Source organism: Tympanuchus pallidicinctus, unplaced genomic scaffold (assembly GCF_026119805.1).
Source record: "Tympanuchus pallidicinctus isolate F22 unplaced genomic scaffold, pur_lepc_1.0 scaffold18, whole genome shotgun sequence".
Lineage (NCBI taxonomy): Eukaryota > Metazoa > Chordata > Aves > Galliformes > Phasianidae > Tympanuchus > Tympanuchus pallidicinctus.
The window spans coordinates 2182314-2205331 of record NW_026294699.1 but is presented as its reverse complement, the minus strand read 5'-3'; the positions used below and the strand labels follow the sequence as shown (position 1 = coordinate 2205331).

At 63.2% G+C, this 23018-nt stretch overlaps 5 protein-coding genes across 11 annotated transcripts in view; 4 read left to right on the top strand and 1 right to left on the bottom strand.

Moving 5' to 3' along the window:
• Positions 1–2478, top strand: part of RAB11FIP3 (RAB11 family interacting protein 3) — a 44294-nt gene extending 41816 nt beyond the window's left edge. For all 5 annotated transcript variants that reach the window (XM_052680002.1, XM_052680003.1, XM_052680006.1 and 2 more), the window contains one exon: positions 494–2478. In XM_052680002.1, the coding sequence (XP_052535962.1) occupies positions 494–607 (114 nt within the window). In that variant the 3' untranslated portion in view covers positions 608–2478. The remainder of the gene's footprint in view (positions 1–493) is intronic.
• Positions 2479–4108: 1630 nt separating this feature from the next.
• SEPTIN12 (septin 12) lies at positions 4109–12445 on the top strand. Of its 3 annotated transcripts, XM_052680012.1 has the most exons (11): positions 4109–4274; positions 5898–6752; positions 10263–10436; positions 10701–10829; positions 10958–11039; positions 11119–11256; positions 11339–11456; positions 11538–11633; positions 11708–11804; positions 11956–12007; positions 12123–12445. In XM_052680012.1, exons 1-11 carry the CDS (start codon positions 4220–4222, stop codon positions 12271–12273), a joined length of 1947 nt encoding a protein of 648 aa, XP_052535972.1. In that variant the 5' UTR covers positions 4109–4219; the 3' UTR covers positions 12274–12445. The 3 variants fall into 3 exon arrangements, with proteins under 3 accessions (XP_052535972.1, XP_052535973.1, XP_052535974.1); XM_052680013.1 differs by lacking the exons at positions 4109–4274; positions 5898–6752 and adding an exon at positions 7516–7696; XM_052680014.1 differs by lacking the exons at positions 4109–4274; positions 5898–6752 and adding an exon at positions 9448–9584.
• A 216-nt stretch (positions 12446–12661) lies between these two features.
• MYADM (myeloid associated differentiation marker) lies at positions 12662–13954 on the top strand. Its single transcript, XM_052680038.1, has one exon. It carries the CDS (start codon positions 12956–12958, stop codon positions 13820–13822), a length of 867 nt encoding a protein of 288 aa, XP_052535998.1. The 5' UTR covers positions 12662–12955; the 3' UTR covers positions 13823–13954.
• A 1789-nt stretch (positions 13955–15743) lies between these two features.
• LOC128079114 (cytoplasmic phosphatidylinositol transfer protein 1-like) lies at positions 15744–20248 on the top strand. The gene is made up of 10 exons (XM_052680051.1): positions 15744–15878; positions 16729–16808; positions 16965–17113; positions 17915–18003; positions 18125–18132; positions 18218–18289; positions 18406–18501; positions 18578–18733; positions 18797–18860; positions 19435–20248. Exons 2-10 carry the CDS (start codon positions 16761–16763, stop codon positions 19698–19700), a joined length of 948 nt encoding a protein of 315 aa, XP_052536011.1. The 5' UTR covers positions 15744–15878; positions 16729–16760; the 3' UTR covers positions 19701–20248.
• On the bottom strand, positions 20249–22972 carry MSS51 (MSS51 mitochondrial translational activator). Its single transcript, XM_052680023.1, has 6 exons — positions 22670–22972; positions 22308–22463; positions 21973–22097; positions 21224–21787; positions 20763–20856; positions 20249–20665 (listed from the first exon to the last, which is right to left on the bottom strand). Exons 1-6 carry the CDS (start codon positions 22846–22848, stop codon positions 20455–20457), a joined length of 1329 nt encoding a protein of 442 aa, XP_052535983.1. The 5' UTR covers positions 22849–22972; the 3' UTR covers positions 20249–20454.
• Between the last annotated feature and the right edge of the window lie 46 nt (positions 22973–23018).

Sequence of the window (23018 nt, the reverse complement as noted above, 5' to 3'; positions counted from 1 at the left end):
ACCCAGAGGGTGGTGAGGCACTGGAACAGGTTGCCCAAGGAAGCTGTGGATGCCCCATCCCTGCAGGCATTCAAGGCCAGGCTGGATGTGGCTCTGGGCAGCCTGGGCTGCTGGTTGGCGACCTGCACACAGCAGGGGGTTGGAGCTGGATGAGCACTGTGCTCCTTTGCAACCCAGGCCATTGTAGGATTCTGTGATGATTCTATGACTTGCCTTAATTCATGGGAATAGGGGATTCTGCTGCCTTCCAATTTGTGGCACTGCTTTGCCTTCGCTTCCTGGGCTGGATCAGCAAACACAAGTGTGTGCGTGTGTGTCTGCAGCTGCTTTAACAGCCCAGCAGCTGGGACAGCTGCCCTGGAGACCTCTAGTCCAGGGTTAGGGTTGAGCAGGGCTGCTGGCTGAGGGCATCTCCTCCCCGTGGAGTCATGGAACGATGCCCTCCTCCCATCCCCAGGCAGCAGCGACCACTTCTCCCTTCTCTCCCTCGCAGCTCATGGAAGCAATTCAAAAGCAAGAGGAGATCAACTTCCGCCTGCAGGACTACATCGACAGGATCATCGTGGCCATCATGGAGACCAACCCCTCCATCCTGGAGGTGAAGTAAGGGCGGCTGAGAGCCGCGCGCTGCGCACTCTGCCATGGCTGTGGATTTGGTGCTCTGAGAGGAGGAAGAGGGACTCGCAACAGTCTTTGCTCTTGATGAAGGCCCAAGGAAACGTGGCGTCGGATCGGTGGGGAATCAGGCGGCGCAGCAGCGGGGCAGAGAGCCAGCAGTGAGGCTCTGTTGTCTGACTCCGTTCTTTTGCAACCCTACCCGGCTTCGAGGGGCGAAAGGGAACCTGGAGGAGAAATAGAGGCAACGGGGCAACCGTGGGAAGGATTTGGGACGGCCCCGCACGGGTGTGAGGAGGGCTTCCTCTGAACTGCAGGGGTCGGGATGGAGCTGGAACGTTTCCCCCCCCTCCCCAGCTGCCCTACCCAGCCTGGGTGTCTGCTTTGCCAAAGTGTCCGTGACACACTCACTCACCGGGGCAGATGTGGGAAAGAGGGAAACACGTCCTGGACTTGTAGAATTATGGTGATGATTATTATTTTTTAATTAACTTAATGCAAATGTCTTCATCCGGCTGGCGCGGTTAATCCTTGCCCTGCTGCTTTTGCTTGGGAACGGGTCGCGTGCACGGAGCGCGCTGGCTTCTCACTTGCTGGTGGCACGGAGAGGGGAGCAGCCATCCTTGGGACAGGGTGTGAGTGCATTGTCACCCACCTCCTTATTTATTTTGCTGTCTGTGGCTCGCTGCCCTCTGCTCCCATGGCTCCAGGGTGGGATGTTGCTGCAGGGTCTGCGCAGCTCATGGCAGAGCCGTCCCCTCCATCCTGCTTGCAGGGATTGGGGCGGAGGTGGTGGTGTGAGGGCTGAGCTCTGTGTGCTGCCCCAGCATCCCAGCACGGAACGGGGCTCTGCTGGTGATGGCTGTGATCCCGGAGGGAGAACCCGCTCCTCACCCTGTGCTGGGGATAGGGATGGGGTGGCTGCTCTGAGCTCTTAGCACACCCAGCATCGCCCATCCCTGTGCTGCCAGGGGCAGGAGGTCTCTGAACTCAGTGCCAGCTGGCTGGGAAGCACAGACCACGCTCACGGCGGGCAGCTCGTGGTCCATCCAGCAGCGAGGTGCATCCGTGGGAGCAGCCACTCATCCCACTGCCCCAGGATCTCTCGCTGCACCAGGCCCATGGAGCAGCTGTTTCTCCTGCTAGCCAAGCTTCGGAAACATCAATGCAGCCCAAAAAACAGGGGAGCAGCAGCGACCCCCGAAATGCTTCCGAGCGCATCGCTGTGTCGTGGGTCAGCCAGGGGCTGTCCCTGCAGCTGAGCCCGGAGCCGCCGCCGTGTCCCCACAGCACGGCCATCTGACACAGCCCTGCACCCAGCCTGGGGATGGAGCCACGTCGTGTACATTTCCAGAGAAGCTTTGGGTGTAAATCAGTGTATACATGGAGAGGGAAATTTTTCTATCTTGTAGAGTAGGTATTTTTATAGAACGAAGGTTGATCATTTTTTTAATACTTTAAAAGAAGAGAGAAATGTATCTGTGTATAACACAAAAGCATATATATATATATATATGTATAAATATATAAATATTGGAGATCTGCCTTTCTCGACTTGGGGTCACCGATCCCCAGTTCCTACAATCGTCTTTTTTTCCTGTCGCTCACAAAGAGGTACTGTAACTGTAAATAAGCACCAGGAAAAGGTTTTAAGCAAACAAAGCACTGACTTGCACATTCACCATGCTTTAAAGCCCCTATGGAAAAAACAAAAACAAAAACAAAACCACACCGACCTGTCCTTCCTGAAAACCTTCCTCTCTCCACACCGGTATGTGAAGGAAGTCCCAAAAGGGTGAAAGCAGTATTGTCTTAAATGATGTATTGATTCTCGTCCCATTAAATGCTGTTACCATTCCTGTCCTCGGCTCTTCCTTGCTGTGACTTTGTGGGGTCTGTGGGGTGGGATCAGGGGGAGCACAAGGCACTGGGGATGGGCATAGGGACTTCCAGAGCCAGTTCTTGTCCCTGTGTCCTGCCTGCTGCCCTATGGGGATGTAAGTGAGGACATGGAGCTTCCCTCGCCTGCAGCCTGCTGGGTGCCGTGTGAGCTCCTCCAACCACTCTACTGACTTAGAAATCCCACTCTTGGGCCGGGAAATGCCCTAAAACCCTCTTGCTGAGCTGTGCGCATCTCTGTGCCTCCTCTGAGCCTCTGCAAGCTGCCCCAAAGGGCTCCGAAATCCCCTCTGCGTTGCTGCAAACCGCTCCATCCTGCTCCCAGCTGCTGCTCCAGAACCTCCCCGAGCATCCCTAAAGGGCCCCAACAGCTCTGCAGGGTGCCAGGATTATTTTCTCTTCTAAAAAAAATCAGCTTTAAAATCAGCTCGGCACTTTGGGGAGCCCCAAAAAGCCCCGAGTGATTCCAACCCTGCAGATCCACTGAGCACCTGGGCTGCCCCAGGAACCTCCCCCCGTGTGGCCCCAAAAGGCAACAGCGCTCCAAGCAGCTCTCAAGCTCCTCCAAACTCTTCTGAAACTCCTTGAAGTAGCTGAAAACGCACCGAAAGAAATATCCTGCAGCAGCTCGAAAGCACTCCAAGCCTTCCTCTGAAGGGCCCTGCGAGGTCTCAAGTGCTCCCAAGCCCTCTGTGAGGCCCCAGAAATGCCTCCAGACCCTTCTGGGACCCCTCCTGCCAGGGATGCTGAATGCTATGGACCTTCTCCAGCGGCGCTGCAGAGATCTCTGCATTCCAGTGCTCCCCTTGGGGTGGCTGTGGGGCCGAATCAGCAGCCCCCGGTGTTGGGTCCCAGCCCACCTCCGTGCCATTGGAGAGCTCCAAATGTAATTCCTAAAGATGAACACGTTTACCCATCACAGATTTATGGTTTTGCAGAACAGTCGTGGCTCCAAAACTCACTGAGGGCTGCAGGAATTGTCTTGGAGCTCTCTGCTCCCTGCTCAGTGTGGCAGAGTTGGATTGGTTGGCTCGTCCCCGTGGGTGCTCCTGGATGCAGGACAAGGATGCTCTGGGAAAAGGACAAGGACAAAGATGCTCCAGGATGCAGCACCATGGAAACCCAAACGCCCAGCAAACCCCAGCCCTAAATGCACAGCCTGAAATTCACACTTTTCTCCTCTTTTCCAAGCAGGAAATCACTGCGAGTACAGAAAGTCCTCACATCCCCCCCCCCTTCCCGCAGCCAACAGAGCTGGGTTGGGTGGGCGCTGGGAGCAACCCTTGGAGGGGGGGGAGGGGGGATTGCAGGTCGGAGACCCCTTTACTGCCCTCCGTGGGGCCGGGGAGGGGATTCCCAGCTCTGCCCGTGGCTTTCAGGGGGGGAAAGGGCCGCAGCATCGCGATGGGGCCGGAGAGGACGGGACCCCCCCGGAACCAGCCGGCAATGCCACGCCTGTGGGATGCGAGTGGGGGGGATCCGGCCGGGGCGGGATGCGGGCAGTACCTCCCCCCGCCGCCCCCGCCCCCTGCAGCCCTCCCCTCCTCCTCCCGCTCTTTCACCTCCTCCTCCTCCTCCTCCTCTCGCTCCTCTCCCGCACAACCCGGGGCAGCCGCCGCCGTCCCGGCCCGATCCGCTGCTCCGCTCCGGCTCCGCTCCGTTCTGCGGTTCCCATGCGGGGCGGCCCCGCGTCCACCCCCCGCCCATGGCCCGGCTCTCGGTGAAGGAGCACCTGGACGGGATCCTCAGCGACTTCGAAGGTGAGGTCGGGACCCCCCGCCCCGAGCCTCATCCGCAGCCGCGTTTCCCCGTGGGTGCGTGAAAGGCTCTCCCCGCGTGTATCTCCGCGTGTACGTACGTGTGTGAATGGTCTGGATGGTCCATGTGTGTCTCTGCACCGCCCCACGCGTGCATCCCGAGACCCGCGTGGGCTTCTCCCACTCTGTGCGACCGAACGGGGCTGGGCAGCTTTGACGGGGGAGAGGGGGGATCCGGCAACAGCGAGACTCGGCTTTTTTGGGGTGTGTGTTTGTCTTTTTTCTCCCCCCTTTTTTATCTTCCTTTCAGCCCCAACTCCCCGCCTCCCCCCCCCCCAAGTCCCCCCCTCCGCCGCTCGCCGGGGTCGGGAAGGGGCAGCTCGGGGAGGAGCGGGCGGAGAAATCCGACCTGGGGCGGCTGCTGCCCTCGGCGGGAGGAATGCAGCACCTACCGGGGGGGGGCACGGGGTTCAGCGGTGGTAGAAACGCGAGGAAGGGGAGGGTGCAGAACCCCTTGTCTCTCTCCACCGCCCTCCCCGGCAGCCCCGGGCTGGAACATACCTGCCGGCCCAGAGCTGTTATTAGCATCACCCCCGCCCCGACCCCTGACCCCTGTGCCCAGCCCCGGGCACAGGGCGGTGACCTGGGGAGGGGACGGGGCACCGAGCCCCAGCTCGGCCTCTTTGCCCAGGGTCCCCATCATCCCCCAGGTCCCCATCATCCCCCGGGTCCCCATTACCCCCGGGTCCTTATCATCCCCTGTGCCTATCACTTCAGGTCCCCATTTCTCCCTTATCCCCATCGCTCCCCGTGCCCGTTCCCATCACCCGCTGCTGACGAGGCCTCGTGCTGCACACACGGCAGAGTGGCGGGGGGGTGGGGGGGCTCCGTGGGAGCTTCAGCTCCCGGCGCTCTCCGTGGGGAGCCGGCACCAAACGGAGCCGCTGGGGCGGATCTGGCAGGAGCGCAGTTCCCAGGGGGGCCGCACTGCCGCTTCCTGCCTATGGGAGGGGTTAATGGGGGTGGGGGCGTCCCTCCATGCAGACCCACCGCGGCGCTGCAGCCAGAGGAGAGCAGCTCCCAGAGTAGTGGAGTGCCCCGATGGTGCCCAAAGGGCTGCGAATGGACGGGGGGAGCACGAGGAGCGTTCAGCCCCAGGACACAGCACCGGTCCCAACCCCCCCGTATGCATCTGCCTGCTTGTGGTGGAGGGTCAGAGCCCTCCTGGCAGGGGCAGTACGGCTGTAGGGTGGGAGTGCCATCTGATGGCTGTGCCATCAGTAGGCTTCAGGGTTAACGCACCGGAATAAGGCAGGGATCCTGCACTGAGCTGTGCTGAATGAGGGGGGAGAGCAGCAGCTTGGGCAGGGATCTGGTTACGTGGGGCCGGATCCCTTACAGGGGAATAAAGCGGGCACTGTGCGGTGCGGGGAGCCGGGAGCCACGGCACCAACCCACAGATAAGTGCTGGGGAACAAAGCCGAGGGGCCGGCAGCACCGATCTGGTTTCCCATCTGGGCTGGGCTCACAGACGGTCCTTTGGCACCTGGTGCACGGGGGGAGCCCCTAAAGTTGCAGTGCCACCGAGCCCCAGTGCTGCCCTCACACCTCTCCGTCTCTCCCCAGCCCTCAAGAAGTCGTTCGAGGCAGAGGATGCAGGTGATGCTCCCGGATCCCCCACTGCGTCGCCGCTGCCTGCGAGTGCCACCGAGAGCCACCGGGTGCTGCAGCCCGGCCCTGCACCACACAGCCCATTGCTGCGGGGTCAGCACCGTGCTGGCCGGGCTCCTGGCAGCATCACCTCCTTCCAGAGCCACACGGGGCCGGGCAGCGACGGTGAGAGCCTGCGCAGCTCCAGCTCCAGCCTGGAGAGCCCTGCGGCCCCCCAGCCTCCTGCAGCCTCCCTGGCTGCCGACTCCTGCTTGAAGAAAGTGCCATCGCACGGCTGCGTCTTCCCAGTGGAAGCAGAATGTTCCCTGCATGTGGCCGCCGGGCACAGCTCGCTGCCAGCACTGGACCTGCACATCGCCGAGGAGCCAGGAATCCCCCTGCCAGCCCCACACCCCACACAGCCATGGGGTGCCCACAGCCCCTCTGCCCTGCTCCACACCCGCCTGCCTTCCTCCTCCTCCTCCTCAGGTGGTGAGATGGCCCCAGGGCTGCCCCGCACCCAGCTCAGGGTCAGTCTCAGTGCCAGCCCCCGCCTGGCTCGCCCGACCCCCCTGGCTGTCACTGCAGCCAGCGGCCCCGGGGAGGGGCTGCTCCCCCCAGCTGCACCCTTCAAGCTGGTGTCACAGCCACAGACGGTGCAGGTGAGCTCCCAGCCTGCCTTCCTCGGCGGGGTGGTGCTGGGGCCAGGCACCCCATTGGCACTGAGGAACATCGGCAGCACCGGCCCCACCGTGGGGAGCTGCTTGGTGATGCCACGAGGGCTCGGCCAGGCTGCAGATGGATGCTGTGCCACGGTGACACTGGAGCACGGTAGGACTCTGTCCTTTCTCTGGGTGTGACATTGCCACCTCGTGCCACCACTGCTGGTGCTGGGGACTGGTGGTGGTGGGGATGTGGTCACAGTAGTCAAAGCCTCTCAGGATCCCTGAGCCGTTGCTCCCATCTCCATGTTGTTCCCGTGCTGGTTGCTGCTTTCATGATAGTGGAGATGTGTGATGGCCACGTGTTCCAGGTGCCACTTGAATGTGTGGCTGTAGGTGGCAGTGAGTGGCACTGTGCCCTGCTCAAGAGCCACCATGCAGCCTGGCAGCGCCCCGTGTCCCCTCCATCCCCTTGCCCTGGGGAGCCCGGTCACAGCACGGGGCCACAAGGCACCAGGCTCAGCTGCATCCCCATCCATCCCCAGGGCACTGCCGTCCTCGGGGCCGGACGCCACGGTGGCCGCCTGTTTGTGTGCCTGGGGAGAGCTGTCTGTGTGCCTGGGGAGCACTGCTGTCTCTCTCAGGTGTCTCGCATGCCGCCGTCGCCGCGGCTTTAAGTACTGACGCGCGCAAAGGCATCCATCCCTCCATCCCTCCATCCATCCCTCCGCTCGGGGCTGCGTGAATCATGCGGCAGCAATGCCCGTGGCCGAGCCGGCCCGGCAGCGCCCGCGCTGGGGGACACGCTGGGGACAGTGGTTCGGGTGCTGGGGACGGGATGGGATGGGTCACGGAGTGGGCGTGAGCCGGAGGGCAGCGGGCGGGCGCCGGGACGGGGACGGTGCGCTCCCGGGCGCGCTCCTCTTTTCAGGAAGCGCCGAGCTTCGCTCCACGGCCGCCCCGTTTCACTTCCACCCAGCGCCCACGCAGCGCCCCGGGGTGAGGAGGAGGAGGAGGAGGAGCGGAGGAGGGGCCGTGGGCTGCAGCCTCCTCCTGCCTGCACCCCAGGAGTTATTCGGCCGGTGAGCGGTGACCGGCTCGTGGTGCAGCAAGGTAGGGGTGGCCGAGGGCGCGGGGCGAAGGGCAGGGTGGGTGTGCAGGTCCCTTGGTGCGTGGCGTGGGGCCGCTCGCTGTCACTGCCGGATTTCAGTCCCCATTGACACGGCAGGGCCCTGCGCTCTCACTTCTGCTTCTGCTTGCGGCTCTGCTTGCATCTCTGGCCATGGGGACAACCGTCGCTGCTGTCCCTTCGGGTTGTGAGTGGCACCGCCACTGCAGCATGGCCACTGCAGGCTCTTCTGTGGGCTGGTGACCCGCACCCCATTGCCCTCCATCTGTGCAGCGGAGCTTCTGGGTCACGGGGCCGCAGTCCTGGCGATGCGCGCTCCTTTCCCATCCCCTCCTGCCCACCTCCACCCCCTGAGCTTATTACAGACTTCCCGGCCAACATGCCGATTAACGCCGCATCAGTAATTAAACCATGCTGGGAGACCACGAACCCGGGTTTACCCGTCCCAGCCTGGAAAATAAACCCTCCTCAATTAGCCCGGAACAGGTCTGTCTGCAGGGAGCCATTATCCGGGGCCACATGAAGGGATAATGTTTGTGTCTGCCTGGCTTTGCCATCGGCACGGCTCGGCACAGCGCAGCACAGGGTGGGAGGTGACGGCCGTGCTGGGAGCCTGGTGTGGGTGCCACCCTGGGAGGACGTGGGCACCTCGCAACCCAGCGGTGAGGAGGCGTGAGGGGCAGGTAGGGGGTCTGCTGTTCGGGGTGGGTTTGGGGAGCAGAGGATGAAAGGGGATGCGCAGGGCTGTGCTGTGAGCAGGTGGCACTCTGTGGTGGCCGCGGGGGGGGACAGTGGGGTAACACAGCAGTAGCTCTGTTACTCAGTTCCGGATCTGTCCTGGTGACCGTGATGCTGCGGTGGGTGCATGGGGGGTTGGGTGCTGTGCTGAGTGGTGGGCAGGACAGGATAGGGCCCTGCAGGCAGCGCCCTGCCACCACCTCCCCCCCTCCACCCCCCCCTCCTTGGCCAAGTGGGTGTCACTGCTGTCACCAGGAAGTCCTGGTGTTTTGACATTTCCGAGGAAAGCCCCAGCTGAGTGGGAGGGTGCTGTGGGCGGCCGGAGCCCGGCTCGTGCTGGGCTGTGTCAGGTTTGGAGGGGAACATCTTCCCCCTGGGAGCACCCTGGGGTGGTGTCACCAGGGCATCCCATCCCGGCTGCTGCTGTCCCCAGTTCTAGTTGTGGTCTGGCACCCACAAGTGGGCACGGGGTGCCCGGGCCCCCACTCTGAGATGCCATTTCTGCACGTCTGCTCCATCCACCTCCCAGCATCTTCAGGCCAGGTGCTGCGTGTCCCTCGTCTCCAGGCCACATGGCACATGGCTGTGCCGGCAAGCTGCCGCCCGAGCCTTACTGGTGCCAAGAAATGGGCTGGCACATATGTGCCATGCAGGGAGGCTGCAGCGTGGGCCGGGGGACGCAGGCGCCGTGGGGCACTGCGGCATCGGGGTGGGCAGTGCTGGGCGTGGGGGTCCCCGGTGCCCGAACCCCCAATGCCAGGTGGGTGACAGCGCGTGCTCCCCTTGCCCTTTGGAGACCTGGAGTTGTGCAGCCGGGACACCCATGCGATGGGTGCTGGGGTGATGGGGGGACGCTTGGAGGAAAGGGTGTCACTGTGCTGAGGTTCCCATTGCCGCTGGCGGGGCTTGGGGCTGAGCGTAGAATGGGCAAACTCAGTGCATGGGTGGGAGAGGAGGGGAGGCGGGGAAGCTGGGTTATTGCCATGCTGGGCATGTGCGGGAGCAGCCAGGCTGCAGCCTGTATTTGAGCCCGGTAGGGTTGGGACCAGGTTGCAGTGCTGCGGTGACAGGGACCGGGGACAGCCTCATCCTCAGGAGGCTGTGTGGGAGTGGGGACAACGCATCATCACGGAGGTAGGACCCAAACAATGGCTGTGCCAGGAGGGAAGGAGGAGGGGGAGGAGGAGGGGAACAGACAGCTCTGGGGGCCCTCAGCCACCACACAAAGGCTGGGGCGGGGGTCTCGGCTGCATGCTTTGTGGTTGCCAGGCTGCTAGTCACCCGGTGGCCTTGCGATGGCACCGCTACTGTCACCCACTGTCACCTCCTCGGGGCCAGCTGTGTGTCAGCACCAGCAAAACAGTGCTGCCACAGTGCCGGGAGCGATGTGGAGTGACACATCGTGTGCCATGCCCAGATCCCCCTGTGTGCACCAAGGCTGTGAGGCGAGGTGTTCACCGGGGAGGCGGTGCTGGTGGCCGTGCTGGTGACACCACCGCTTGTGGAGCTGCGGGGGGCACGACGGAGGGCACAGGTGGCTGTGGGCACCAGGATGTTGGCAGAGCCCCAGTGATGCCACTAAGGGACAGCCTCGTCCCCATGGTGCCAGGAGGTGGCATGCCCCGTTGCCGTGCTTCACCTCGCCGGCTGCCAGGAATGCGCCGGGGCTGTGTGCCCACTGGCGTGGCTGCTGCTGGGGCAACGGCAGCAGGGTGAGCAGCACCGAAGGCATCCGGCTGTCCTCCTGGGAATGGTAGTGTGCTAGGTGCTGGTTTTGGGCTGTCCTGCTGACACTGTGTTCACCCTGCACAGGGAGCAGCCTGGAGCCCCAGGAGCACAGCATGGAGGCAGCGGCCGTGCCCCAAGAGTTGCCCCCTGACCGTGGGGTGCACGAGCTGTTTGGGTACGTGGGGATCGAGGCCGTGCTCGAGCAGATGAAGGTGAAGACCATGAAGATGGGCTTTGAATTCAACATCATGGTTGTCGGTGAGCGCCTGCAGGGTTTGGCTGCTGGGAATCTGATGCCACCGTGTGGGCAGAGAGTTGGGGAACTCAGGCTTTGGGGAGACTGAAGCAACAAGAGACTGAAGAAGGATGGGTCTCATAGTGCGGTGGCGTGGCTGTGCTCCCTGCACACGAGGAGTTGGGCGTCCCAGCTTTGTCCTGCAGGATTGGGGTGCTCCCAGAGCTATGGTGGGGGGTTATAAATGCATGGGAGGGGACAACGTGGAGCCGTCCATGTCCTCACAGGGCAGAGCGGGCTGGGGAAGTCCACCATGGTGAACACCCTCTTCAAGTCCAAGGTGAGCCGCAAAGCCTCGCAGCCTGGCCAGGAGGAGCGCATCCCAAAGACGGTGCAGCTGCAATCAGTCACCCATGGTAAGGTCACCAATGTGTCCACAATGTGTCCATGGGAGAGGGACGGGATGGGGGGCGAGTGAGATGGAAGGGACCCCCACCTCGGTCTCCTGCTTCTCTTTAATGCACGGATCCCGCTGATCCCACAGTCATCGAGGAGAAGGGTGTGAAGATGAAGCTGACGGTGACGGACACGCCAGGATTTGGGGACCAGATCAACAACGACAACTGGTAGGAAACGGCCACTGTGGTGGCATTTGGGAGAGGCTAAACCCCAACGGGGCTGCTCTGATCCATCCCCTGTCCCCAGCTGGGAGCCCATCATCAAGTACATCAACGAGCAGTACGAGCGGTACCTGCGCGAGGAGATCCTCATCACCCGCAAGAGGAAGATCCCAGACAGCCGGGTGCACGGCTGCGTGTATTTCATCCCCCCCACGGGGCACTGGTGAGCGCCACGGCGGTGACCCCGCATCCATGGGTGCTGCCACGGGGTGGCAAGGTGACAGCTGTCCCCTCCCCTCAACCAGGCTGCGTCCCCTCGACCTGGAATTCATGCGGAGGCTGAGCAAGATCGTCAACGTGGTGCCGGTGATTGCCAAGGCTGACACGCTCACTCTGGAGGAGAGGGAGGAGTTCAAGCAGCGGGTGAGGGGAGGCACAGGGGGCTCCTGGCCCTCCTGCCCCCCTGCTGTTGTCCGGCAGCCCCTTACACCCCGTGTCCTGCAGATCCAACGGGACCTGAAGGCCCACGCCATCAGCGTGTACCCGCAGGAGGATTTTGATGAGGACCCAGATGACCGGTTGCTCAATGATAGGATCCGGGTGAGTGTTGGGAGGCTGGCACAGGGGGGAGCGTGGGGGCACCCTGGGGTGACCTTGTTCCCTGGATCCCAAAGGAGAAGATCCCATTCGCCGTGGTGGGGGCGGACCAGGAGCACCAGGTGAACGGCAAACGGGTGCTGGGCCGCAAGACCAAGTGGGGCATCATCGAAGGTAAGGGCAGCTCACAGCATCCCCAAGGAACGGGACCGGGCTGCCACCAGGGCACCTCGCGGGGAGCAGCGCCCAGAGGTGCACCCCTGCATGGTGGGTGCTGTCCCCGCGGCACAGAGCCGACCCCACAGCTCTCTGCCTTGCCTTGCAGTGGAGAACCCGGCACACTGTGAGTTCCCCATGCTGCGGGACCTGCTCATCCGGTGAGCCGGGGTCGGGGTCACACCGCAGAGCACCCCGGGCTGGGCAGCTGGCTCTGGGCGCCCCGAAGTTGCAAGGGGTGCATGAGAGTAACACGATGCCTTGCTCCCCGGGCAGGTCCCACCTGCAGGACCTCAAGGACATCACCCACAACGTGCATTACGAGAGCTACCGCGTGCGGCGGCTGAACGAGAGCAACCGGCCGGCGCCGAGCTCCAACAACGGGCTGCCAGGCAGGGATGAGGACGGGGACGAGAGCAACCTCTGAGCCCTGGGGCCCGACCCCATGGCAGCACCCGGCCCCCACCCCACAGTGACTGTGCCATCTCAGCTTGCAGCCGCCCCACGAGGACAAACAGAGGGGGCTCCCCGGGTGTCCCCGAGCTCTGCTGAGACGCCCGGAGCCCGCTCAACATTAAAGGTGAAAACGGAACCTTCAGCATCCGCCGTCCCGCAGTGCCACCCTCTGTGCTGACAGCCCTACAGGTGGCAGCAGGACTCCCTGCCACCGCCCCGCTGGCGCCCGGACTTTGAGCCTCTTATCGGCTGCGGCCGCACCAGGAGGTGGCACCCAGGGGTGCGGAGCTACACCCAACCGCTCCCTGATGGGCACGTCCTGATGGGTGGTGGGGGAAGGGGGGGTGTGCCAGGTTAAGGGGGGAATCGTTCCTGATCCCAACCCCTCGCTCACGCATGGCACGGCGTGGGGTCTGCTGGGAGCTGTTGGGGAGCTCAGGAGGCCGCGTTTTGCCCCCGCCCCAGGGCAGGGCGCTGGCTGGCTGCCAGCACCCTGCCCCCCCCCCCCCCCCCCCCCCGGCTCGATCTGCAAGGCTCAGCCCCTTAGTAATGATCCACCCACAGCTGGCTGCGCCGTGCTGGTGGCAGCAGTGGGGCCGGGGGGCCCGGTGCCCCGCCCTGAGTCCCGGCAGCCCTACAGGCACGACGCAGCCATGGCGGTGGTGTCGGTGAACTGGAGGGCCGTCACCTCCTGGGTGGGCATCGCACGGCTTTTCGCCGTCCTGCTGTCCTGCCTCTCCTTCAGCCTGGTGGCCTCCACCGGTTACTTCAGCGGGCCCTACGGGACGTGGTGCATGTTCACCTGGTGCTTCTGCTTCGCTGTCACGCTGTTGGTGCTGCTGCTGGAGCTGCTGGAGCTGCCCCCCAAGCTGCCCGTCTCCTGGGACGACCTGACGGCCGCCTTCGCCATGCTGGCAGCCCTGATGGTGTTCACCAGCTCCGTGGTGTTCCCGTCCGCCTTCATCTCCAGCCCCTGTACGGGTGCCCGCTGCGCACGCCAGGCGGCCGCCACCGCCATGTCCTGCCTTTGCTTCCTGGCCTACGCCCTCGAGGTGGGGCTCACCCGCGCCCGCCCGGGGGACATCAGCAGTTTCCTCTCCACCGTGCCCGGCTTGCTGAAGGTGTTCGAGGCTTACGTCGCCTGCCTCATCTTCTCCCTGCTGGATTTCTACAGCTCCTACGCCGGCTTGCAGTGGTGTGTGGCCGTCTACTCCATCTGCTTCATCATCACGCTCCTCATCATCCTCTTAACCATCGGCCGCTGCCTCAGCTACATGCCCTGCCCGCTGGAGAAGGTGCTGGTGGCCTACAATGCTCTGGCCATGCTGATGTACCTCACTGCTGTCATCGTATGGCCGCTGTACAGCTTCAACGGCCGCAGCCGGCCCAATCCCTGCAGTACGAACTGCTGGTGGAACAAGAGCCTCGGCGTCACCTTCCTCACCATCTTCAACTTCCTCGCCTATCTCGTGGACCTCGTCTACTCCACCAGGATGGTCTTCATCAGGGCCCCTTCCTAAGGGATGAGGGGTTATGGGATGCAGTGCCGTGTGGGGCCAAGGGGATGCAGAGCTGAGGAAGAGGCCGATGCCTCGGAAAGCTCCATCCCACCAGCCGTATGGCGTGCTGGGTGCTCTGGGGGTCGGGGGGGGGGGCTTTGGGATTAAATTGGGTCGTTTTTTGCTTTTTTCTGCCTCTCTGCTTTCTTCCCCTTTGGCTGTGGGTGGGAGCGCTGCCCCACAGCAGCCCTGAGCGGCTGGGCAGGGTCAGGGGGGCACCGGGTTCTCCCTCTCTCCCACCCACTGCAGGTCAGCGGGGCACAATCAGGAAAAACCCAAGCTGGCTGCCTTTACTTGGCACCTGCACGGGGTCCTGTGGAACGGGTTTGGGAGGAATGCAGCTGCTGGGGGGGCCAGATCCCTGAGCACTGACTGTGCTGTCACCGGGGTGGGAGCCCCATTGCTCAGGGCACGCTGGCTGCATGGCCATGCATGCGTTACTCCGTGGCGGTGGAACCAGGACGTTCCCTGCCTGGGGACACACACAGTGCCAGCCATGGCCCTGTGGTCCCTCTGGGTGTGGCACAGCGCAGTGGCACTCCGGGAAGAAGGATGCAGAGCAGGGAGGTGCCCAGCAGGGAGGGCACCCTCCACTGCTCTCCCGGATGTGTGCTGGGCACCCAGGGTGTCCCCACGCTGTCCCCAAGCCATGCTGTGCCCCTACATTCTGCATCCCCAGGCTCTGCACTGCTGTCAGCGCCCATTCGCAGGCTGTGCTCCACCTGCTCCTTCCCCAGTGCCACCACCATCGCTCCAGCACCTTGTCCACATCACCTCCCATCCCATGGCCATGTCCTCTTGTGGGGACAGCACTGCTTGACCTTCCCCCCCTCCTCCCAGCAGGTCCCACTGGAGCCACTCACAGCCTCCCAAGGCAGAAATTTTTTGAGCAAATAAAGGAAAAGCCGCACACCCCAGCTCAGCCCTGCCCAGCACTGAGCAGAGCTATTTTTAGGGCTGGAGTTGATTGAAATTCATGGAGGAAAGGCACGGCAGCACGTGGCAGCTGTGCTGGTGAGGAGCTGCAGTGCTTTGTGGTGGTGGCACATCAGCTACGGTGAGGCTGGAGTGCAGGTAGGGGCTGGGCTGGGGGGTGGGCACTGGGAGGCACTGGGGATGTGGCATAGCACAGGGCATGTGGTGCTACCAGGACCTGCTGAGCCCTCGTGGGCTCACAGAGCACTGGCAGCAGATGATGTTGGGTTGGAGCTTACCAGTGTTCTGCTGTGCTGTGCTATGGGGAGCCCCAGTGCTATTCTGTGGGGAGCACCAATGCCATGCTATGCGGAGGACTGATGCTATGCCATGGGTTGACCTGGTGCCATGCCATGAGGAGCACTGGTGTCACGCTATGGGGAGACCCATTGCTATAGGGAGGGCTGGTGCCGTGCTATGGGATGAACTGGTGCTCTGCTGTGGGGAACACCAACGCCATTCCATGAGGAGCACTGGTGTCACGCTATGGGGAGCACCAATGCCATGCTATGGGGAGGACTGATACCATGATATGGGATGAATTGGTGCCATGTAATGGGGAGTACCAATGCTGTGCCACGAGGAGCCCCAGTGCCATGCTATGGGGAGCCCCGTTGCCATTCTATGGGTAGGACTGGTGTCATGCTGTAGGATAAACTGGTGCTATGGTATGAGGAGAACTGGCATCATTCTGTGCTGTACTATGGGGAGTCCCTGTGCCACGCTGTGCCATGCTATGGGGAGCATGGTGCCATACTACGGGATGAACTGGTGCCATAGTATGGGGAGCATTAATGCCACGCTATAGGGAGCCCCAGTGCCGCGCTATAGGGCACACCGGTGCCGTGCTGCGCCGTGCTATGGAGCTTCCCGGTGCCGGTGCAGTGGCGGAGCGGTGCCGGTGCGCGGCGGATTCCTCCCCCTAGGGGTCGGTGTGCGCCGGAACGGCGGTGCGGGAGGCGGCAGATCCTGCGCACGGCCCGGGGCGGCCGGGACACGGCGGGGAGCCGGGCAGCGGGGAACGGAACCGGCGAGGACCCGGGTGAGTGCGGCGGGGCCGGGGCGGGGACCCCCACTCACAGCCCCGAAGGCGGTGGGCGCTGCCCGGGAGATGCGAGGGGCGGGTGGCGGGGAAGGGCGATGGAGCCCCCGGACCCTCCGTCCCGGTGAGCGGCGGGAGGCAGCGCGGTGGTCCCCGGGCTGTCCCGCTATCACGCGGCTGTGCCACACGCCACGGCCACCTCTGTCGCTGTCGCTGTGTCAGCCCGCGCGGATGAGGGGCGGCTTCTTCCCCATCAGCTGGAAACCCCCGGGATGTCCCTGTGTTCCCCGGTGTCCCCGGCCGGACCAGTCGCGCCCGGGCAACCCCATCCGCCTCCCCCGGAGGGGCAGGTCTGAGTCAGCTCGGGGTCACTGCGTGAGGCTGTGTCCTCACCGTGTCCCCGCCGTGTTCCCTGCGGATGGAGTACTCCATGGGGCTGGGGGGAGCGGGACAGCCCGGCAGTGCCCCACCCGGGACCAGTGTCACCCCGGAAAGGGACCCAACGGAACCCCGACCTCGTGGCGACACGGCACGGGTGGAGCAGAACTGGGGTGTTTGGGGTCTGTCTCCACGGGCACCAGCAAGTGTGATGCCACCCATCACTGGATGGGAACGCAGCACCCCCATGGGTGGTGCTGTTTGGGGGTGTGCTCCAAGACAGCTGCACGGCAAGGAAGGGGTTAAGGCACGCTGCGAGGTATCGGGGTGTCCCCAGCCAGGGGTACACCCGGGCAGCTCCTCGTACCGGTGACCTCACGGCACTGCCATAGCAACGCCGCATGAAATCACCGGCGCCAACGTGAGCATCCAGCCCGGCACCCCGCTGTCACCACGCACCGTGTCCCCCCAGGATGAGCTGTGCCCACGTGTGACCCCGCCACCATGCTGGTCAAGGAGTACCGCATCTGCATGCCACTCACCACCGAGGAGGTGAGCAGTGGGGGTCCCGTGCCACCCTCTGGGGTCGAGCACCGAGCTTTTGGGTACAGAATTCTCACTTTTGGGTGCGAGCCTGGGACCCCCTGGCACACCTCATCCCCGTGCCTGGTGCCTTTGGGGCTCAGCGTCCCCTCTCGTCCACCGCAGTACCGCGTGGGGCAGCTGTACACCATCAGCAAGCACAGCCACCAGGAGAGTGAGAAGGGTGAGGGCGTGGAGGTGGTGCGGAACGAACCCCACGAGGACCCCGTGCACGGCCCTGGGCAGTTCACCGAGAAGCGTGTCCACCTCTCCAGGTGAGGCGTACAGCCTGGGGAGGGATGGGGGTCCCAACCTGCCCCAACGCCGGGAGACATTGCTGTGCTGTGACCTCATCGTGCATGCCCCCATCCCTGCTCCCCAGATCTGCAGGGGATAGCATCACCCAGGCTGCAGCCACCTCTGGAGAGACGCACCCAACTTCAGGGGCTGCAGGGATGCGCTCATCTCCTGCAGTAGCCCCATCTTCCAGGGGCTGCACCCATCTCTGGGGTGTGCATCCATCTCCTAAGGATGGCACCGTCTCCCAGTGCACGGCTCAGCGGGGATCCAGGGGTGTCCCCATGTCCCTGCATTCAGCCCCAGGTGCCACAGGGTGGCTGCTGGCACACAGTGCTGCTGTCCCCGTGTCCCCGCCGCCAGCTGCGGCGTGTGGCCAAGAGCACTCCGGCTGCTCCCCCAGTAGGGAGCCACTGGCGTTAGACAGGATATTTTTAGCCACGGCACTCACGATTCTCCTCTCGGGATGTTATTTATAACACCAGAAAATTAATCAAAAAAAAACCACCACCCGGCTCCCCGCTGCTGGGAGGGAGGCAGCCCACACCGTGAGAGCCCAGGGTGGGGACTGGAGCATCGTGAGCACCGGGCTGTGGGGAGATGGAGTGGGCCTGGGGCAGGGATGGGGGTTCTGGGGCGATGGGACTCCTGGAGAAGGGATGAGGGGTCCAGGAGCTGTGCTTGGCGGGGTGGGGGTGGATGGCATCGGGCTGTGCCGTGCTCCTGGGCTGCACCCTGCCCTCCTGGCAGCACCGACCCTGTGCTGCCTTCCCCCACAGCAAGCTGCCCAGCTGGGCACGGGCGGTGACTCCCCGCATCTTCTACATCACGGAGAAGGCCTGGAACTACTACCCCTACACCATCACTGGTGAGTCCCAGTTGTGAGGACGGGGCACTTGACACAGCCTGGCACCGCAGGGTCCTGGCACAAACTCACTTCTCTTTTTCTCCCCCCTCAATGCTGCTCTGTGCTGCCGGTGTCCCTGCAGAGTACACGGTAAGGGATTGGCATGGGGAGACCTGGTCCCTTTCCTCTGGGGTGGGTGTCCTCAGGGTGCAGCTCCTGGCTGCTCTCCCCACAGTGCTCCTTCCTGCCCAAGTTCTCCATCTACATTGAGACCAAGTACGAGGACAACTGCGGGGATAGCGAGAACGTGAGTGGCACTGCCCACGTCCCTCAAGTGTCCTTCCCTGAGACCCGGCAAACTCATTGCGGGGAACACGTGTGGTTGCTGCCATCCCCTCTCACCCCCCCCCGTCCCCATCCCAGATCTTCCACAGCGATAAAATCCTGGGTGACCACGAGGTCTCCTTCCTGGACATCGCCTTTGATGAGATCCCCGAGCGCTACTACCGCAGCCTGGAGGTAACGGGGTTCTGGGGGTGCCCTGCTTGGGGTCTCCCCCCCCCGCCCGGCTCACAGCCCCGCTCTGTGCCCTTAGGACCCCCGGTTCTTCAGCTCAGCCAAGACGGGCCGGGGGCCGCTGCGGGAGGGCTGGCGCCAGCACACCAAACCCATCATGTGTTCCTACAAGCTGGTGACCGTCAAGTTCGAGGTGTGGGGGCTGCAGACGCGGGTGGAACAGTTTGTGCACAAGGTGAGGGGGCGAGGGCACGGTGGGGGCCACACAGGCGTGGGGTACTGAGGGCCGCTGTCACAGGTGATTCGGGACATCCTGCTGATAGGGCACCGGCAAGCCTTCACCTGGGTGGACGAGTGGTGCGGTGAGTCCCTGCCATTCCCCGAAGCCACCCACCCCGCTGGTGTCCCATACCCCCATGCCCCTGCTCCAGCTCACTGCCTGCTTCCCTGCACGCCTGGGACCGCACTGGGCAAGGCTTGGCCAAAGCAGCACCGTGGCCAGACAATCCAAAACAGCCACCATTGGGGTCACCACTGGGGCCAGTACAGCTCTCTGCCTTCCAGACAGGTTCCTGGGAAGGTTTGTGCCTTCAGTGCGTGCCTGCGAGTGGCCACAGCCCAAAGCTAGGGAGCCAATACCCCTATTCCTCTGCCTGTACATACACTTTGGCACACACCAGTGGTCCCCATGCACATGGAGTGCCCCTGTATCCCCTACATGGCTCAGCATCCCCTGCCTGCACTATCTGCCTTTTTGTCCCCTCCCCATGGAATCCTGCTGCCACCCTCCTATTCCTGCCTGCCCCTCTGCCCCAGCCCTTGTCACCTTCCCTGTGTGCAGCTCAGCGGGGACGCCGTACCCAGGGCTGGCACCTTGAGGGACTGGGGGACGCTGGGTTTGCCAGAGGTGGCTGTGATCCCGCGTGTGCTCGGCAGGCATGACGATGGAGGAGGTGCGGCGGTACGAGAGAGAGACGCAGGAGGCCACCAACGAGATCATCGGCCTGGTGGCCCCCACCATTTCAGTCAGCGAGGTGGGGCAGCCCACAGCCACTCACTCGGCCCCCGCCAGCGCCCCCTCCACCCCTCTCGGCGACGACGCCCCCGACTTCCTTGCCCCCCCCAAAGCTCGGCCCCGCAAGAAGTCAGCGCCGGAGACCCTGACGCTGCCTGCGCTGCGGGAACGTGCCAGCGCAGAGTGATGCCGCACCGCGCTGCTGCACCCTGCCACCTCCCCAGCCAGACTGTCCTCTCCTCCGTGCCAGCCCTGCCACTCACCTCATCCCCTCCGACAGCTGCTGACCCCAAAGGGGGGACCTGCCATCAGGGCATGTGGGAGCCTTGTGGGGTTGTCGGTACCCCTGAGCCGCTGTGGGAGCCCAGGTGGGACACTGTCACCATTGCCGTGCTGGACCTGCTGGCTCACTGGGAGGGGACACTCGCAGCAGCAGCATCAGGCCATGGTGGCATCCCGGCACCTGGTGCAGCCCCTTGAGCCTGAGTACTGCGGCGCTTGGGGAGTGATGCTCGAGCAGCACCCTGCAAGGTAGGCAGTGGGCACAGGAGGGAGGGCATGGGAGTGACGGTGACAGCCCAGTGCCACCTCCCGGGGTTCCCCATGGGATGACTGGGGCAACCCCAGGCCCTGCAGCTGAGAGCTGTGTCAGTGCGAGGGGTGCCAGGGCATGTTCAGACCTGTGTTTTCTTTGGGAAAACATTGGCCTTTTCAGAAATAAAGCTGGAGACATGGTGACTGGCTCCTGGTGGTTGTTTATTGGGCCCTGCAGTGCAGAGCTGTGCTTGTGCTGTCCACCCACATGGCACACACTGGACACTTCAGCTGGGCTGGGAAAGGCAGCAGTGAGATTGGGGTTTGTGGGGCAGGACAGAGAGGACTGAGCTGGGTCAGCTCACCGATACCTGCAGCTGCACGGATCGAAACAGCTCCCGTCCCTGCTAGTCGTCATCGCTATCACCATCCAGCTCCCTGAGAGAGGTGGCTGGCCCCAGCAGGGTGATATAGTGAGAGCTGCAGTACACCGGTGCCTTGTTGGGGCTGGAATAGACCTGCTCAGGCCGCAGTGAGGCAAAGGGGTTGGCAGCATAACCTGTGACGCACGTCTCCAGCTCCACCAGGATCTGCAGTGAGGACTTCAGCTCCTGCTCACTGCCAGGAGAGAAAAAGAGGACTCTTGACTGCTCAGCTGGGGTGTTCTCCATAGGGACATCCCCGCAACCAGCTGGGGGCACACTGAGAGACTCACCTGTAGACAGTGAAGAGAGTGGGCAGGCAGTAGTCCCGCAGAAGCAGCAGCGTGGGCAGCCAGCCTGCCATGAGGTCGTGGCAGGCATGGAAACCTGCAGGGATGCAACCAGTGAGTTGGGCACACAGCTTGTACTCCTCACCCCACAGAGCCCAGCTGGCACAGCATGAAGCATAGCCTCACTCTGTGTCACAGACCCCATCTTGCTGCAGTCAGAAGGACTGAGCACCCTTAGAAGGAAAGGTCCTGTTCCCTGCCAGGCTCCAGGTCCTGGGCTGAGCTACAGAACTGAGATGCAGAGCCCAAACACAGGGACCCCTTTGGGTGCTGCTGGTGTCTGAACCTCAGAGTGTCACCCACTGTGAGTGGTGGCCCATCGTGGCTCGGTGCGCAGCCATGGCAAGCCTTGGGCACCTCCTGAAGTCCTCAGCAGCCTGAGGCTCTGCACCCTGGACACTCACCTGGGTGGAAGCCCACCACCAGGTCAGGGCGGGCTGCCATCTTGGTCTCCACTTGGTCTTCCCAGAAGTCGTGGTACAGACCCTTGTAGCTGCTGAGATAGATCCTTCCCGGGGGTCCCGACGTGGCCAAGGGGGGCCTCATGATGGGCCCATCTACCACATCAACCCCCACCATCACCACCTCCATGCCCTGCTGGCCCGGGAACATCCGTGCCAGCTCATCATAGTCTGTCACCCGGGTGTTGAGGGTCTCAACGTGGGATGCCCCCACCACGTGAATGGTGAGAGGCTTGGCAAGGGGATCGATGCCAAACAGACGCAGCCCCAGGCCGATGGTGAGTGGCCGTGAGTGGAAGTCAGTGACGAGGCGCCGGACAGACTCACGCAGCTCTCCATCTTCTGGTCGTGGTTTGCCTGCGTTGGCCCAGAGGAGGCTCATGTAGCGCCCAGCCAGGACAGAGTCCAGCTTCTCCTCCAGCTGCTCCTGCATGGAGAACCAGTCCTCCCAGCCTGCCACATCCCCAGCGGGTTTTGTCCAGGTCTCCGTGGGGAAGGGAATGTCACCTGGGGACAGAAAAGCGGCATCTCAGTGGTGGTCCTGCAGGACAAGGCTGTCTGTCCCCACCGTGGCTGCAGGATATAGTGGCAGAGCCAGCTTGGGGTGACTAAAGCAAAGAGGAGGGACCTCACACGCCCAGGGGGTAGGCTGTGGGGAACGCATGGAGTGGGAGCAGCATCCCCTGACCCACCTGTGAAGATGAGCCACTCCACCAGCCGGTCTAAGGCCACCAGTTTCAGCATCTTGCAGAACTTTTTGTGCACAGGCCAGTTGGCACGCTGGCATGCCACGCTGCAGTAGTACACGTTTTGACATCTGGGAGGAGAGAGGCAGCATGCCCAGCTTTGGGGGTGGCCAGGATCACACCCACTGAGCCACCCTGTAATGGCTACATTGCCATTGGGGGCAAGTGAGCTTGCAATGGGTCTGGCACCCCCAGCCTCAACCCTGGTCCCTGGGCTAAGCTTGCCCTTTTGGGAGCCAGGGGACATCCAGCCCCACACTATTGCACTGCTTCCTCCATACCTCTTGCATCGCCGGAGACTTTTGGGATCAGGGAGGGCATCAGGAAGCTTCTTGCACTCGGCGCAGAACTTGAAGGTGTCCTCCATCTTCTGGAACATGTCGAAGTAAGTCCGGATACCAAAGTCACTGCCCTTCTTCCTCCCATCCATGGCAGACCTGAAGGAAGCCCAGACACATCAGGAGGTGAGCAGGATCTGTCCCGTCTCAGCCAGGCTGGAGTCCTCCCTCTAAGCCTGCAGGATTTCAGGCTGGCTGGGGACAAGGAGCCCTGTGTGTCACTTTGCTCTGAGGGGAGCTGGGGCTGGAGGGGGGACACAGCGGGTGCGACACCCACACAGCCCACCCTGGCTGCTCCCACTCACTTGTAGTCCTCGTAGCTCTTCATGTTGAGCTTCTGCAGGATGACGTGGGACAGCCCCGGCACATTGCTGTCCATGGCCTGGAAGCCCAGAGAGTCCATGTCAGGAGCCCTCGCCGCTGCCGGCTCCTTTGCAGACTTCTTGGAGGCTTTGCGGGCTGCACCTCGGCTCCGCTGGGCCATGCTGCTGCAGCACACGGGGCTCTGGGTTTGCTCAGCTCCCCAAGGAGACCCTGCGGGTGTCCCAGCGCCCGTCCCTGGAAGCAGGGTGCTGACCGGGGCGGACACACAAACGTCCTGCTCCTGCCAAGGGAGGGCTGAGCTCAAATGTCAGCCCCAAGAAGGCCAGGCTT